Source organism: Primulina tabacum, chromosome 11 (assembly GCF_025594145.1).
Source record: "Primulina tabacum isolate GXHZ01 chromosome 11, ASM2559414v2, whole genome shotgun sequence".
NCBI classification, from domain to species: domain Eukaryota; kingdom Viridiplantae; phylum Streptophyta; class Magnoliopsida; order Lamiales; family Gesneriaceae; genus Primulina; species Primulina tabacum.
In genome coordinates this window covers 24984454-25000622 of record NC_134560.1, presented here as the reverse complement: position 1 = coordinate 25000622, position 16169 = coordinate 24984454, and the positions used below count along the sequence as shown (strand labels likewise).

Genomic DNA, 16169 nt, shown 5'->3' with positions numbered 1-16169 from the left:
ATATATTGTCATGTCATTATTGTTATAATTAAGTATTATTTGATAATATATAATTATGAGGAGACTTAAATAAAATAGAATCAATGAGAGGAATTAAAACAATTAGTTATTCAATTTATTTATTTATTTTTAGAATTAGTGAGAAAAAACTAATAAAAAATTTGATTGATTTTTCACATATGTCTTTCTCATTTTAAAAACTTTACAAAAATTTATTTCTAGTATCATATCATATAATATATGTTTATGGACAACTTATTTAATCACACTTTTATATGTAATTCTGATCCAAATTTAATAATTTTTTGATTAATAATATTTAAATTCACAATTAAATTTTGTGTTATAAAATATTATCTTTGTTCATATATTTGGAAATTAATAATTTGAAGAAATAAATTTAAAAAATTTGATTAAATCTAATTTTCCTTTCAATTCAATTATTTATTTAATTTATAAATAATAATGATGATTTTACATCTCTTTTTTTCTTTTACCAATATATTTAATTTAGAATTCATTTGGATGTTTCTCCATTCAAAACATTCATATACTTAATCTTGGACCTTTCATATATATAAATTTTTATCATCCACATTTTTATTATAAGTAATAAATAAGTAATATATAAATATGCATGTAGAGAATGGCGTTCTTCCCTACTTTAAAGGGAGCTCACAATTGTGTTCAGAGTTTTTTTTACAAAGATTATTTCCTTTTGAACTTTTACCATTCTTTGATCCACCGTCGTTTTCTCAGAATCTTTGAACACAATCAAATTACTCTTTCTTCTCTCTCATTAACCATGGCCACGCATACAAAATAAACAAAAATATCTCCATAAAAATTATTTTCTAAAGAAAAAGTAAAAGGAAAACGAACACAAATACCAACCCTTTGAAGATCGAGGGTTGTTTAAAATATAATTTTAAAAAAAATTTATTTTTTAAAAAAAATTTATTTTTGGAAGATATAAGGATTCCTACAGTTATTTGTGGAACTGCACAAGAAAGAAAGAAAGAAAGCGAAAAAAGGGAATGGGTTCTAAAGAATCCTTGCGTTTCTGTATCTTCTTCATTTTTGTTGTCTTGGACGTGGCTTCATCATCCTACATTTCAAGTAATTTTTATATTATTTGCATGCATATATTATTATGATTTTAAATGTATCGATTCCATGCAAGAACCCGTCAAGAATTTGATTTAGGGCATTGGGATAAATTATCTGTGCGTGTGTGTATATACATTAATAGATTAAGCATGTATACACGAGAAATATCTGTCTTATTTTTCGCATAGAACAATTTGTGCTCGTTCCCATTTAATCTCGTCATCGATGATTTCATGGTTGCAAGTAAAGGAATTTCACTTGGCTTCGTTTTTTCTTTTCTTATTTTATTGGTATGTATTTTTGAGCAGATGATGTAGTCGAGCCTCATGGATCAATGGGTCGCTCCCTTCTTCAACAGAAAACGAGTAAGGACTTCTCTTAGTCTCTCAACAACTTTCACCCTTTGATTATTAACATGTGAACTGAAATATAAATGGTAGATTTTATCGTATTTTCGCTCATTATTTGGTTATTGAAAAAATTGTAATCCTACAATTATTATGAAAGTCAAAGTCATATGTTTGATTCTCGTTAAATTAAAAGGGTGTAATCATTGGCAAATGGGGTTGTTGGGAAGCAATATGAGAGTGATTCAAATGTGATATTTGAGACGTTGTATAATTTAAAATATTGTGGTCAGTACCATTACCTGTATTAGCTATAACTTTTTGTAAAACGGTAAGCGCACTGCGTTTTGAAAATCTTCTTGTATGAACAATTATTATTTCCCAACGAAAATGATGTACTAATCAAAGTAATGTCCAATTAAATTTGCTCAATATTTAATTGTTTGAATATTGAATGAAATGGGACATGGAATTGTCCCATATTGGAAGTTAAACCAAGTCTCATCCTCCTTATTAGTTCTAAGCTTGAACTATGGGCACCAGAAGTTTTTGAAATGGGGAAGACTCTGATAGGCTGGGTCTCGATGAAACACATGCAAACGCGCGGCCGGCTGATAGGCTCAGTGCGGTGCGATGAGGTCAGGTGATCTCGTATTAATCTTTTTGGACAAAATTTATTTGGAAAATAATTTTTTATTTTCGAAATAAAGTTTGTACACATTCGGAAAGTTTGGGTCCAGCGTTAGGATCAAACAGTGCATCCCTTGGCTTATCACAAAAAGTTTCGTTCGTATCCAGAAGGTTGTGTTCCTTCTCCGCAACTGGTGAATAGGCTACAAACAATTCCTCTCTCTGAATTGCTCAAAATTTTTGCATCTTTGATGCATTTACCTTCGCGTTCATTGTATACTTTACTACCTCTGAAGTCGTAAGACTCGGGAAAGTGGTGCTAAAGATGATTTCTTGCAAAGAAGCAAGGCTAGAGAATGTACTGCACGTGCCAGACATTTGTAAGGATTTAGTTTCTAGATCCCTATTGATATGAATCTAGCCAGCCACTATGCGTTCCAAGAACCAATCCTGAGAGGACGATTGAATATGTTGAATTTTGCCCTTCATTCAACCAATGAAAGCTTGGAAATAAGGCTCGAGGGGTTCGGGTTGCACCACCATCAAGTAGAGGATGAATTGAAAGTTTGCGCCCTAGCGCGTAAGTGGTGGAGATCAAAAAATAATAAAATGAAGGAGTCCCGAACAACCAAGCATATGAGTGCAAAATTGCCCGAGAGAAGCAGTGCAGCAGCACGCGCTAGCGCTGATGTGCAGAAGCAGCAGCACGCCAGAAGCAGTGCAGCAGCGCGCGCTAGCGCAGAGCAGAACTGCGCGCGCGTCAGTGCCAGAAGCAGCGCGCCCGCGCGTGCCCGCGCCAGATGTGGGCCACCGCGTGCCCCGCGCTGGCCGGGTGCAGAACCTTGCGCGCGGCTCCGCGAGTTCACGCGCCACCGCGCGCACTGCCGTGTCAAACTTGCTAGACAACTTTCTTTATGATTTTTTACACTACTTTTTCTGGTTTTTGTTGATTATTTAAGCCTTGTAATAGACCATGAACGAAATAATTCAGATGTATAAGATTTCTTGAGATTTCTCTCAAATATCCAAGGCTATTTTAGCTTTGTTATTCACCAAAAATCAAACTTATCAAAGATTGCATCTTTGTGGGGTTTGTCAATTGTTTTCGCACGGATTGTCAAAAACAAGTTCTTTGAAGGTTCGTATGAAATTCGATTGTTATTATCGTTGATATTTGTTGCTAAGTGTTAATCGCTTAGAGGTGAATATCACAAATCGTTGCTTGTTTCAAAAGATCGGGACAACATAATCGATCCTTGTTCGTTATTGAATTGAGGGCGCGATTCTAATTAATCGTGTTTGCTTCTCATTCGTGCGAGGATATTTTATCACCTATTAAGTAAAGCCAATTTTATGCTTGTATTTAAATCAGACAAGTTTGTGTTAACCAAAAGTGGTGTATTTATAGGTAAATAGCACAAAGAAAATGATCTCTTTAAGTTGAATGTAATGAATGTTATCCGTCAAGAGGCAAAGAATAAAGTGATTAATTTCCGTTTACTTGATTGAAAGTTCTAGTTTATGGCGTGAAAGATTATGACATATTAACTTCAAAACCTTGCAAAGACTTGCAAATCAAAATACCTTTGTTTAAAAGAAATCCACAAGAGAAGTGTGAGATTTGTGTTGAAGCAAAATGGAAAAAGATTTATTCCATTTTGTAAAAATAAGTACTACGCCAATTGAATTAATCAACACTAACGTATTTGATTTTAAACTTGTGCGAACTCAAGGTGGGAAAAAAATTTCGTAACGTTTATTGATAATTGCACTAGGTTATGCTATGTCTATTTGTTGAAAAGCAAAGATGAAGCCTTAGAAGCTTTCAGAAAGTATAAGAATGAGGTCGAGAATCAACTCATTTCAAAGGTAAAAATGATTCGAAATGATCGAGGTGGAGAGTATGTCTCCCCATTTGAAGAATTCTACTCAAATTCTAGTATAATTCATCAAACTACAGCCACATACTCACCTCAATCCAATGGAGTTGCAGAACGCAAAAATCTACTCTTAAGGAAATGATGAACACGTTGTTAATAAATTCTGGCTTACCTCAAAACCTGTGGGAGGAATCTATTTTATCTATAAATCACATTCTTAATAAGATACCACACAAAGGGAAAGATGAAACTCCATATGAACTATGGAAAGGTCATAAACCATCTTACAAATATCTCAAAGTGTAGGAGTATTTGGCCAAAGTATAAGTACCTAAGTCAAAACAAATTAAGATTGGACCTAAAACAGTTGACTGCATTTTTATTGGATATGCATATAAAAGTATTTCATATCGATTTTTGGTGCACATTTCAGCATTCCTAATATAAATGAAGGAACAATAATTGAATCAAGGAATGTTGTTTTATTTGAAAATAATTTTCCTTGCAAGGAAAGGAAGGAAACAAATTCAAACAAAAGATTTCATGAGACTACAATTGATTCCATTCAAAACCAAGAGGAAACAAGGCGTAGTAAGAGAGAAAGAGTTGACAAGTCCTTTGGTCCTGATTTTCTAACGTATATGTTAGATAATGAACCAAGAACTATTCAAGAAGCTTTATCCAATTCAGAAGCCTCTTTCAGGAAAAAAAGTATTAAAAATGAAATAGATTCCATCATGCATAATAATACTTGTGAGTTTACTGATCTCCCTCCGGGTTGCAAACCTTTAGGATGCAAGTGGGTCCTCAAATGGAAAAACAAGGAAGATGGATCTATAGATAAATACAAAGTTAGATTGGTAGATTAAGGTTTTAAACAAAAATAAGGCTATGATTTCTTTGCCTCATACTCTCCAGTCACTAGGATTACATCCATTCGTGGAAATCTTCTAGACATACATATATAGTTCGATCCACTATGGAATCCGATTTCATTGCTTTGGATAAACCTGGATAAAAAACCGAATGGCTAAGAAATTTCTTAGTAGACATCCTTTGTTGGAATAAGCCAGTGCCTTCGATTATTATTCATTGTGACAGTCAATAAGTAATAGGAAAAGCACAAATTAGTATGTATAATAGTAAGTCTCGACATATTCGTCGAAGACATAATACAATAAGACAATAGATCTAAAATGGGGTTATTTCTGTTAAATATGTGAATTCAAAGAAAAATCTGGCGGATCCGTTTACCAAAGGAATAAATTAAGATCAAATGTACAATTTAATAAGAGGAATGGATTTAAAACCCACAAAATAAAATATTTATACCGATAACCCAACCTTGTGAATTGGAAATCCCAAGACCTTGGTTCAATGGAAAAACTAAGTTATAAATATTAGTTTGAAAACTTGGAATATGTGACGGCTCATTCCTACAACATCCAAGTAGAAAATACCTGCAACATGTGGTGAGGATAAGTTTTTTTTTAATGATTCCTATACCTAAGAGGTAGAGTATGGCAGGGTACTCTAAATAAGAGGTCATCTATGTAAGTGTGAGGTAATGGCCGCTTCAATAAGAATACTTATGAATCTAAGATATGGTCCAGGGCCGAAATAGGCACAACATAAGAACATAATATGTTAAAATTATTATTGTGTAAATAATGTTGACTAGGTTTACATAAAAGACTGACTAGTTCAAGACATCAGGTCGCAAAGCAACAAGTAAATCCGATGGTATATTACTAAGGAAGGTTCAAGTTGCAAACTACCTATCCTGATATATTGATAATTCACAAGAACTTTTAAGAGAGTCTGCATACATGCATTAATTTCATTCACGTGGGGGAATTATTGTGATTAGTTTGGATCTTTGCAACTAGAATAATGTGCAGCAACAAAAAGCAGTAAGTCGAGGAAAGGATGAATCATTTATCCGCAAGACGAATTGTCCGTATAACAGTGTTCTACGTGGATGGCAATCTTCTCTATGATACGATGACTTCCAATCGAGAGAATGCAGCACTAAAAACTCTTGATAACAGCGAATCGAAATATGCAGAACTTTCAAGTATACAATGAACGAGAACGGAAATGCAGCAAAGATGCGAAAAGTATGAGCAATGCAAATGGAGGGATTATTTGTAGCCTATTCATCAGTTGCAGAGAAGGAACACAACCTTTTGGATACGAACGCAACTTCTGTCTCCCAATGCGAAGGCTAAAGAATGCATTGTTTGGTCCGAGAGTGCAGGTGATAGGGTAAGCGACACAAATTTTCCGAATGTGTACGAACTTTATTTCAAAATAAAAAATTATTTTTCAAATAAATTTTGTCCAAGAAGATTAATAAGGTCAAGATACCTCACCTTACCTCACCACACCGAGCCGGCCGACTGCGCGCGAGTGTATTTCACCAAGACTCAGCCTATCAACGTCTTTCTCTTTCAAAAATTTATGGTGCCCCTAAGGGTTCAATCCCATGGTTCAAACTTAGAGCTAATAAGGAGGGTGAGACTTGGTTTGGCTTCCAATGTGGGACAACTACATGTCTCATTTCATTCAATATTCCAACATTAATTTGTGTGAATGAAATCTTGAGCATAAGAATTTTGACGAATCTATATATTTTAAATTATCAGTTATAGAAATCAAGGGTATGTTCGATTTTATTTTCTATCCTACCTTCTCTCTCCACAAACTCAAGTCGAGCACCACAATCTTCCTAGTTCTTACTACCAATGTAACGTACTGTACTTTTAACTACTTTAAAATTTGCGGAAAAATAAAAATTATCTTAAAAATAAGATAAACTTTAATTTTCGTCCATAAAACAGTAGTTCATCCCAAACAGAAATTACTAGAGGAAAATGCTTGTTTAAATATCATAAACCAGAACGTATAATTAGAGTATTTTGAACATTTCATTAAACTTAAACTATGGTGGTCCTCGGGTTTAGCCTCCAGCTCAGTCCAAGCCAACTCACTAGTCCCCACCTCTCGTCTCTCCAAACTCATCCTCACCTGCATCGATCAAATCTAGTGAGTCTAAAGACTCAACATGTATAAACTGGGCATAACAAGTTACATAATAAAACCACATGCAATCTTTAAAATAGAGTGTACGTACTTGAAACTTGAACATGAGTATAAAAGATTGAACTTACATACATAACATAGACGTGCCATAACGTGAAACATTTCTGAAACATGCTTGCAACATACATACTTGAACATACATGAACTTCATCATTTTGCGTAGAGATATGTTTCAAAGCAAGTGACCCATACATAAAACGCCTGATCAGACTAAACCACAGTATTAGGCTGACAGGGAAGATCCACTGCCACATACATGGGATCCCCTTTCATAATTTAACGGGTGGATTGGTCCCTGATCATACTTTACCGCTTTCCTATCTTTATCTAAACCCGTTCATAATTTAACGGGGTGGATTGGTCCTTGGTCATGATTTACCGCTTTCCGATCCGATACATAATTTGGTCAAAAGACATTTAGCATACCTCAAAAATTTTAAAATATTTTTGTTGCACGTCGAACATACTTACTTACTTGGCGTTGAGGGATTTGTTGGATCTCGCTTGTGGCCACTGCTGCACATACTAACAAGCGTTCAAACCCTTAACTTACATAGCTTAGACGTAGGTACTCGTGTTCAACACCGAAGTACAATAATAGCTTATGATATTCTAGATCACTCGGGACTTGACCTCGTTAAATCATCGTACTAACCCATGACATCGAACCCCGAACAATTTCTAAAATGATGTGTGAACATTTCTCAAAAATAAAAGACATGAACTCACTATTGAAATTGAAAAGAAGAAAGAACCCATAAAAGAACTCAATTAACATGCTAATTAAAAATACTAATCGAATTGCTACATAAAATGCTAGATTTAATACTAATAAAATGCTAACCCACTAAAAAGGAATTTTAAAATTACACAATTAAAAATCTTTAAAAGTTTTAAAAATCTAAAATTCACATAATAATTAAATTAGGCTTTAAAATGCTAAAAACTTATAAATCACTTAAAAAAATGCTCCCAATCTAAACTTAAAAATAATTTACCACATTTAAAATTGTCAAAATCGTCACCGGTCTCTTCTCCTCGATCCCGCATCGAATAATTGCGTGAAACATGAAACTCGAGAAAAATTTTAACGTGCATTACATAAACATAATAATTTGAAATAATGCAGTTTCATAAGTTATGCATCTCAAAAATCATTTTCAACTTAAATAAATGATTTAACAATTTAATAAATGCGTGGGTTATACGTGTACTGAATTCGGACTCTACAGTTCCTCCCCCACTTATATAAATTTGTCCTCGAAATTAAATCTTATCAAACAACTCCGGGTAGCGAATTCTCATATCCGCTTCTGCCTCCCAAGTGGCCTATTCCATTGATTGGTTCAACCACTGAACCTTGACCAACTTGGTCACCTTGTTTCGAAGTCTACGCTCATGTCTGTCTAGGATTTGAATAGGTCTTTCCTCATATGACAGATCTGGAGCAAGCTGCAACGGCTCATAGCTCAAAAAATGGGAAGGATTAGCTAGGCACTTCCTTAGCATCAAGATGTGGAATACATTGTGTACACCGGCCAGATTCGGCGGTAAGGCTACACGATAAGCTAATGTCCCAACTCTGTCAAGAATCTCGAACGGTCCAATAAATCTCGCACTGAGCTTGCCTCTTTTCCCAAATCTCATAACCTTCATGGGGGCTATCTTTACAAAGACGTGATCACCTACGGCAAACTCTAGATCTCTTCTTCTCTTGTCAGCTTAACTCTTTTGACGACTTTGTGCGGTCTTCATCCTATCTCGGATCTTGACCACCACATCTTCAGTCTGCTGAACTATTTCGGGGCCGAGTTTTGCTCTCTCACCGACTTCATCCGAGTTTCCCCCTCATCTTTTTGCAAAAAGGCGAGTCTGTTCTCGCCTATTGATAGATAGCAGGAATCGTTGATCTGCACTTCCTCCCATACAATGCCTCGTAGGGAGCCATACAAATAGATGCTTGGAAACTATTGTTGTAGGTAAACTCCACTAGAGGTAGCTTAGATTCCCAAATCCCATGGAAATAGATCATACAGGCTCGCAACAAATCCTCCGAAATCCGGATCACACGCTCAGACTGGCCATCTGTCTGAGGGTGAAATGTTGTACTGAATAGTAACTTCGTCCCCATGGTTGCATGCAAACTCTTCCAAAAGAACGATGTAAACCTCGGGTCCCTGTCGGTCACAATAGAAACTGGGATGGCAGTTTCAAAATAAAAAATAATTTTTCAAAAATATTTTGTCCAAAAAGATTAATAAGGTCAAGATACCTTACCTTACCTCAACACACCAAGCCGGCCGACTGCGCGCGAGTGTATTTCACCAAAACTCAGTCTATCAACGTCTTTCTCTTTCAAAAATTTATGGTGCCCCTAAGGGTCCAATCCCATGGTTCAAACTTAGAGCTAATAAGGAGGGTGAGACTGGATTTGATTCCAATGTGGGACAACTATATGTCCCATTTCATTCAATATTCCAACATTAATTTGTGTGAATGAAATCTTGAGCATAAGAATCATGACGAATCTATATATTTCAAATTATCAGGTATAGAAATCAAGGGTATGTTTGATTTTATTTTCTATCCTACCTTCTCTCTCTACAAACTCAAGTCGAGCACCACAATCTTCCTAGTTCTTGCTACCAAAACATATATGCACTCTTCTTTAATTTATACATCTCCCATACAATAATTTGATTCTCCAACATTTATTAAAAATAGTCAACCTTTTATTTATGGAATAAACCATATTTTAACATAAAATTTTAAAAAATATGTATTATGGTATGTAATTAATAATCTAACATATTTTTACATTAGAAAATATAAATAATAAAAGTACTTTACTAAGTTGCTTATAAAACGTGCAGCTTGCTCAGTAGACTTTGAGAAGATGAACTACTCATTCATCACAAGTCAGTGCAAAGGCCCGAATTACACGCCGGAACGATGCTGCTCGCCATTGAAGGTGTTGTTGTGCCCAGTTAAGGATCAAGTGAATGACTTGAAGAGCAATTGTGCCGATACCTTTTTCAGTTATGTGAATCTTTATGGAAAATATCCTCCTGGGCTTTTTGCATCTTTGTGCAAGGAAGGGGAGCAAGGCCTCGATTGCCAGTCCGTGGAGCAACCGCCACCGCCGAAAAGCGAGGGTTTCCGTGGCGGTGTTCGGCCCGCTTTGTTGATGATGATGATAATTGCAGGATTGGTGATGGTTATATTAAGCTAACGGGGGATGAATTCATAATTTTCGTTTTCTTTCTAGAGACGTAATATATGTATATGGCACCCCGGCCTAACATAGGGCCCAATTTTAATTTTTTTTTTAAAATTATATATATATATATAAAAATTAATGGTTGTTTATAAAAAAATATTAGTCGGTACATTACTAAATTGAAAAGACAACATCAATTAAAAAAATTATATATACATATATATATTAATTAATGGTTGTTTATTAAAAAATATTAGTCGGTACATTACTAAATTGAAAAGACATCAAAAACCAACATTTTTTTTGCTTATTGGTTGTAAGTTGTCAATTTTAAAAAATTATATATCCTCTTCAACTAGCTTTTTCTTCACCACCGGTTATCAAAAATTAAAAGTAACCATATTTTTAAAAAGCACTTGACTTATGCTACGTTTTGGCATCATCTTAAAGTGTTTCTCAAAATTTTATGATGAAACTTTCATTACTTAAACATGCGATATCTCCACATGCGCTGGCCAAAATTTCAAATCGAGCCAAGATTTGCAAATCCCACAATAAGAGCTATCTTTCCATGTCAATTTTATGAAGTTTTGGCACAATCGGAAAATCAGTTGTCAACTAGTTTTGTTCAGCTTTCGGTCGTTTACCGCAACTTCCACCGCTGGTCTTCCGAATTTTGAATAATTTAAGTTCGATTTCCATCATTTCTTGGGCCCATTTTTCGAGAATCGCCTCAGGTCCCGTGTAACACAGGTCCGAGATTCTGGCATGTGGTATCTATAATTTCCTACTAATAAATCTTCGAACACAATACGTAAATAAAATTGTTATTTAAAATACAGTTTTATAACATATATATATATATATATATATATATACATATATAAGTTTGTATAAATATAATGAGGTTAGAGTAATTCTTATTTAAAATTAATTTTTAAATTATTTGCAGAAAATATAATAAGTCTGGACACTATGCTAATCAATATTGGACTAAAACATTACCTTACTATGACATGATTTATATTTATTTGTAACTTAGGATTTAATTGATATGATAAGAGATTTATTTAAGTTTTGGAATGTAATTTAATATAAGAGTTTTTGGTTAAAATATAAGGTAAAAGATGAACCAGGAAATGACAAACACAAGGTTCGAGTTTAACTAGGAAATAATAAGTTCATGTTGCATCCCTTCAGCCTGCTTAGCCGAGAGATGGCATTTAAGGCGTTTATAAGTGATTTTTTTATGAATTTAAGTTTCTAATGTGGACATCGGTAAAATCTTCTGTTGTTTAATTTCATTGGTAAAATGTGTAGGTAGAAATGGTGTAATGAAGTTGGTAGGAAATGAGATGAAAATAGCGTAGTTCTTACAACTTTTAGCATAATCATTTGAATATTGATCCAAATGGTGTGAGGTCATAACCATTAGAAAGCTAAGATATAATACTACAACTTTTATGTTTTGGATTTTGTCCAAATCATTGTGGAAGACAAACCAAAAGTGCCCCGAAGTGTGTCGTGTGTATCGTCATTCCTTCACTAACACATGTTGGGAGAATAAGCATAACTTTTTACTCAGACTCCAAATGACATGAAACCAATTGGAGATTCATGCCAAGGCATAGGGCTACAACTTTCATGTTTATTACTTTTTCAGATTATGAAGGGAAGAGTTGTTTTCGGAGCGATCTTTGATGAAGCAGTGCACCGAGGCAGAACATGTGGCGCCCGAGCGGTAGAAAATGACCGCCCGAGCGCCGGTGCACGAATTTTTCATCTTTAGGGCAGAATGTTTGGCGCCCGAGCGGTAATATATTACCGCCCAAGCTCATCTGTGTATAAGAAAAGATAAGCTTCGACTTTCTGAGTCATTTCTTCAGTACCTTCCTTTCCTTAGCAGCAAGAACTCGAGGGAAACAAAAGAAATTTTCCTCCAAGTGCTTTCTTCTTCATTCCCTTCATCATTTTGAAGTAAGAACTTAGTTCTCCATCACAAGAACTTCATAAGGGTGTAAGTTTTCATCTCTTTTGGTTATTATAAATGTAGAGGAGCAAACTTCACCTAGAATAGACATAGTAATTAAATTATTGATATGTTTGACAGCATAGGAGCGAGAAACATCGTCTCAAACAAGTATTCGTACGCTTGGACTGTAAGTTGGCATGTTCTTGAAGTAATACATGAGTAATATTATGATTTCAAATACTTCCCATTGATTATTGCTATATGTACATTGTTAGTATCTTATTGATGAAAATATAGCTTTATATTCCATTGATATGTATTAGATATGTAAGAAACTCATGAATATTGATGATGGGTGCTATGTTATGAACAAGAACATGAACATGAAAGGAACATGACTGATTTTTACAGGATATAGAGCTTGTTGAAATCATGGGTGGTTTTAAGTCCACCGAACCTATTGGCCAATATATGTTCTTGGGGCGTGGGGTTGCCAAAGGTTGCTCCCTGACGTCCAACACAATAGTAGCTATATAATAAAGCAAGCACGGTAGTACAGGTCAACTAATGAGGCTCAAGTACAAAAATGAACATGAATATATGCTATGATATGACATGGTTTAAAGATTCATTGTTGTCACGACTTGATATGTATGTTTCTTCGACGCATATTGATACGTACAAGTGCCAACTTATTGAGTTTTATAAACTTACGTAGCTCATGTATTACAGGATCAGGTAGTGAAGAGACGTAGGATGCCGGTTCGTCAATGGATGCTTGTGACGTGCCTCACCTCGATAAGAACCGGGACGTCTTATTGTATAGCTTCTGCATATGTATTATAATGAAGTTGATGTCAGGGTTTGAAACAAGTTTTACGATGTTTATGTCTATGTATATAATGATACAAAATATATGTTGTATGTCAAAATACGATTATATGTACGTGTTATTGTTGTTGATTGAGTTGTTGTTATAAACAAAATATAGGGAGATCATGCCAAAATTTTTATAAACCGTCAAATTGATGCCCCTTGTTTGAATCGTTTCATAATACAGATATATCAGTCAAATCATATTTTGATTATGGTAATCATGTCAAGTATAGAGTAAGGGTGTGACATTTTAGAGTGGTATCATAGCCCACGGTTCTTCGAGAGGGAAGACACTGCACTTCATCCATACATGGGGAACTCGGCAAGTAAGTATCTTTGTATTCCATAGTTTATGCTAAGTTATGTGTCTATGTATCCTACATGTAGGTTAATATAAGCAACGATGTCACCTAAACGTAAGGTACATGAAGGAGAGTCATCTAAGGGCAAGGCCCCAGCAGTCGAAGGTGAGGGCAGTGCGCCACGACCTGTAGATGACTTTGCTCAACTGCTCCAACAACAAGCGAAAGTCCATGGGGAGCAGATACAGCAATTACTTGAGATGCAATGGACTACTCATGAGCAGGCACACACACAAGCCATGCTACCCAGACAAGGACCTGTTCAAACAGATGTGTATGATCGTTTTCGACGTCTGAATCCTTCGGAATTCATGGGAAGCACCGATCCAACAGTTGAAGAAGAATGGATTAAGTCGTTGGAGTCCATCTTCTCCTACCTTCATATGGAAGATGCTGAAAAAGTAACTTGTGCCATCTTTCAATTAACAAAACATGCAAGAATATGGTGGGAGAGTGCAAGGGTGGCATTACCTGCGATACCATTGACATGGAAAACTTTCAAAACCGTGTTTTACAACAAGTATTTCAGTAAAGATGTACGAGCCAAGAAAGCCAGTGATTTCCTTAATCTAAAGAAAGGAACCATGTCAATGACTGAGTATATACAACAATTCGAGGCTGGAGTCCAATATGTACCATATATTGCACAAGATGACACAAGTAAGGGCGAACACTTCATGCGGGGACTTCGCTCTGAAATTAAACGAGATGTACGAACGTCGAATGTTGTTACCTATGGGGAGATAGTGGAAAGAGCACTTATGGCTGAACAAGATGAACAAGACATTGACAGAGACAGACAACAGCGAAGGCAGCAGTACTTTCAAAAGAGCTAAGGAACAGGACAAGGCAAAAAAACCGATAGCAAAGGTACTCGACTAGAGGAACCTCGTGGCAAGGGTCCCCCTCCACGTAAAGAACAAGACAGACCACCTTGTCCTAAATGTGGCAAACTCCATGGAGGTGAATGTATGCAAGGTTCCAATGTTTGTTATCGTTGCAAAAAGCCAGGGCATCTCGCCATGAATTGTCCATGAAGTTCTGAGAAAGTACAAAGACGCCTTTTCTCCATGACCAATGAGGAAATGGATGCAGATACATCGATGATCACTGGTATGTTCTTGATTTCTGGTATTACTGCTATTGTTTTACTAGATTCAGGAGCCACGCATTCCTTTATTTCGGAATCGTTTGTAACGAGACTGGGCATTACAACAAGTATAACAGAGACACAACTCGTCATAGCCTTACCTTCCGGGCAATAATTACAGACAGATCAGATTGTGCGAGGGTGTCTAATATATGTCCAAGGCCACAGATGTATGATGAATTGATAGTTTTGAAAATGACCGATTTTGATGTGATATTAGGATTGGATTGGCTCTCGAAGTACAGAGTTACTATTGATTGTGGTATAAAAATGATCAAGTTTGCACCAGTAGGAGCTGAACCATTCACAGCAGCAAGTGCAGGTATATCCTTACCTCTTCGGATAATATCTTGTATGAAGGCTTGTAAATTACTACAGAAGGGGTGTGAAGGATATTTAGCATCTGTGTTAACTATTGATCCACTTGTTCGCGAATTAAAAGATACAGATGTTGTTTGTGAATTTCCAGAGGTATTTCCTGATGATGTAACAGGCTTACCCCCAGATAGAGAGATCAAATTTGTGATTGATGTTGTGACGGGAACTCATCCGATCTCAAAAGCCCCTTATCGATTAGCCCCTACAGAAATTAAAGAATTAAAAGAACAGTTACAGGAGTTACTTGATAAAGGGTTTATTAGACCGAGTTTTTCACCGTGGAGTGCACCTGTTTTATTTGTGAAGAAGAAAGACGGTACCCTTCGTCTATGTATTGATTATCGAGAGTTGAACAAGGTGACAATTAAAAACAAATATCCACTCCCCAGAATTGATGATTTGTTTGATCAATTACAAGGAGTTGCTATCTTTCGAAGAATGATTTACGATCAGGTTATCATCAACTAAAAGTAAAGACAGACGATATCTCAAAGACTGCCTTCCGAACGAGGTATGGGCATTATGAATTTCTTGTAATGCCATTTGGACTAACAAATGCACCAGCAGATTTTATTGATTTAATGAACAGAATTTTCAAGCCATTTCTAGATAAGTTTGTGATTGTATTTATAGATGATATTCTCATCTACTCACGAACTGGAATTAGTTTTGCAGACGTTGAAGGATAAACATTTACATGCCAAATGGAATAAATGTGAATTTTGGCTTGAACAAGTAGCATTTTTAGGTCATATCATTTCAAAAGAAGGTATATAAGTGGATCCAAGCAAGATTGAAGCTGTTAATAACTGGCTACGACCTATCATTGTTACCGAGGTACGTAGTTTTCTTGGGTTAGCTGGTTATTACCCGACGGTTTATAGCGGGACTTTCTAAGATAGCAGTGCCTTTGACTGCTTTAACACGAAAGAATGTGAAATTTGTATGGAACGAAGCATTTGATCACAGTTTCCAAGATTTAAAGGCAAAATTGACATCAGCACCAGTCCTTGCTATACCAGAAGGACCAGAAGATTTTGTGGTATACAGTGATGATTCAAAACAATGTATAGGAGCAGTTTTAATGCAGCACGGGAAGGTGATTGCTTATGCCTCAAGACAATTGAAGGAATATGAAA

At 35.7% G+C, this 16169-nt stretch overlaps 1 protein-coding gene and 1 pseudogene across 1 annotated transcript; both read left to right on the top strand.

Annotated features, from left to right (window-relative positions):
* The first annotated feature begins 868 nt into the window (after positions 1-868).
* LOC142518981 (GPI-anchored protein LLG1-like) lies at positions 869-10439 on the top strand. Its single transcript, XM_075621853.1, has 3 exons — positions 869-1119; positions 1419-1475; positions 9946-10439. The coding sequence occupies exons 1-3, from the start codon at positions 1038-1040 to the stop codon at positions 10302-10304; spliced, it is 498 nt and encodes a 165-aa protein (XP_075477968.1). The 5' UTR covers positions 869-1037; the 3' UTR covers positions 10305-10439.
* A 4148-nt stretch (positions 10440-14587) lies between these two features.
* The window catches only part of LOC142519704 (uncharacterized), a 101304-nt pseudogene continuing 99722 nt past the window's right edge, over positions 14588-16169 (top strand).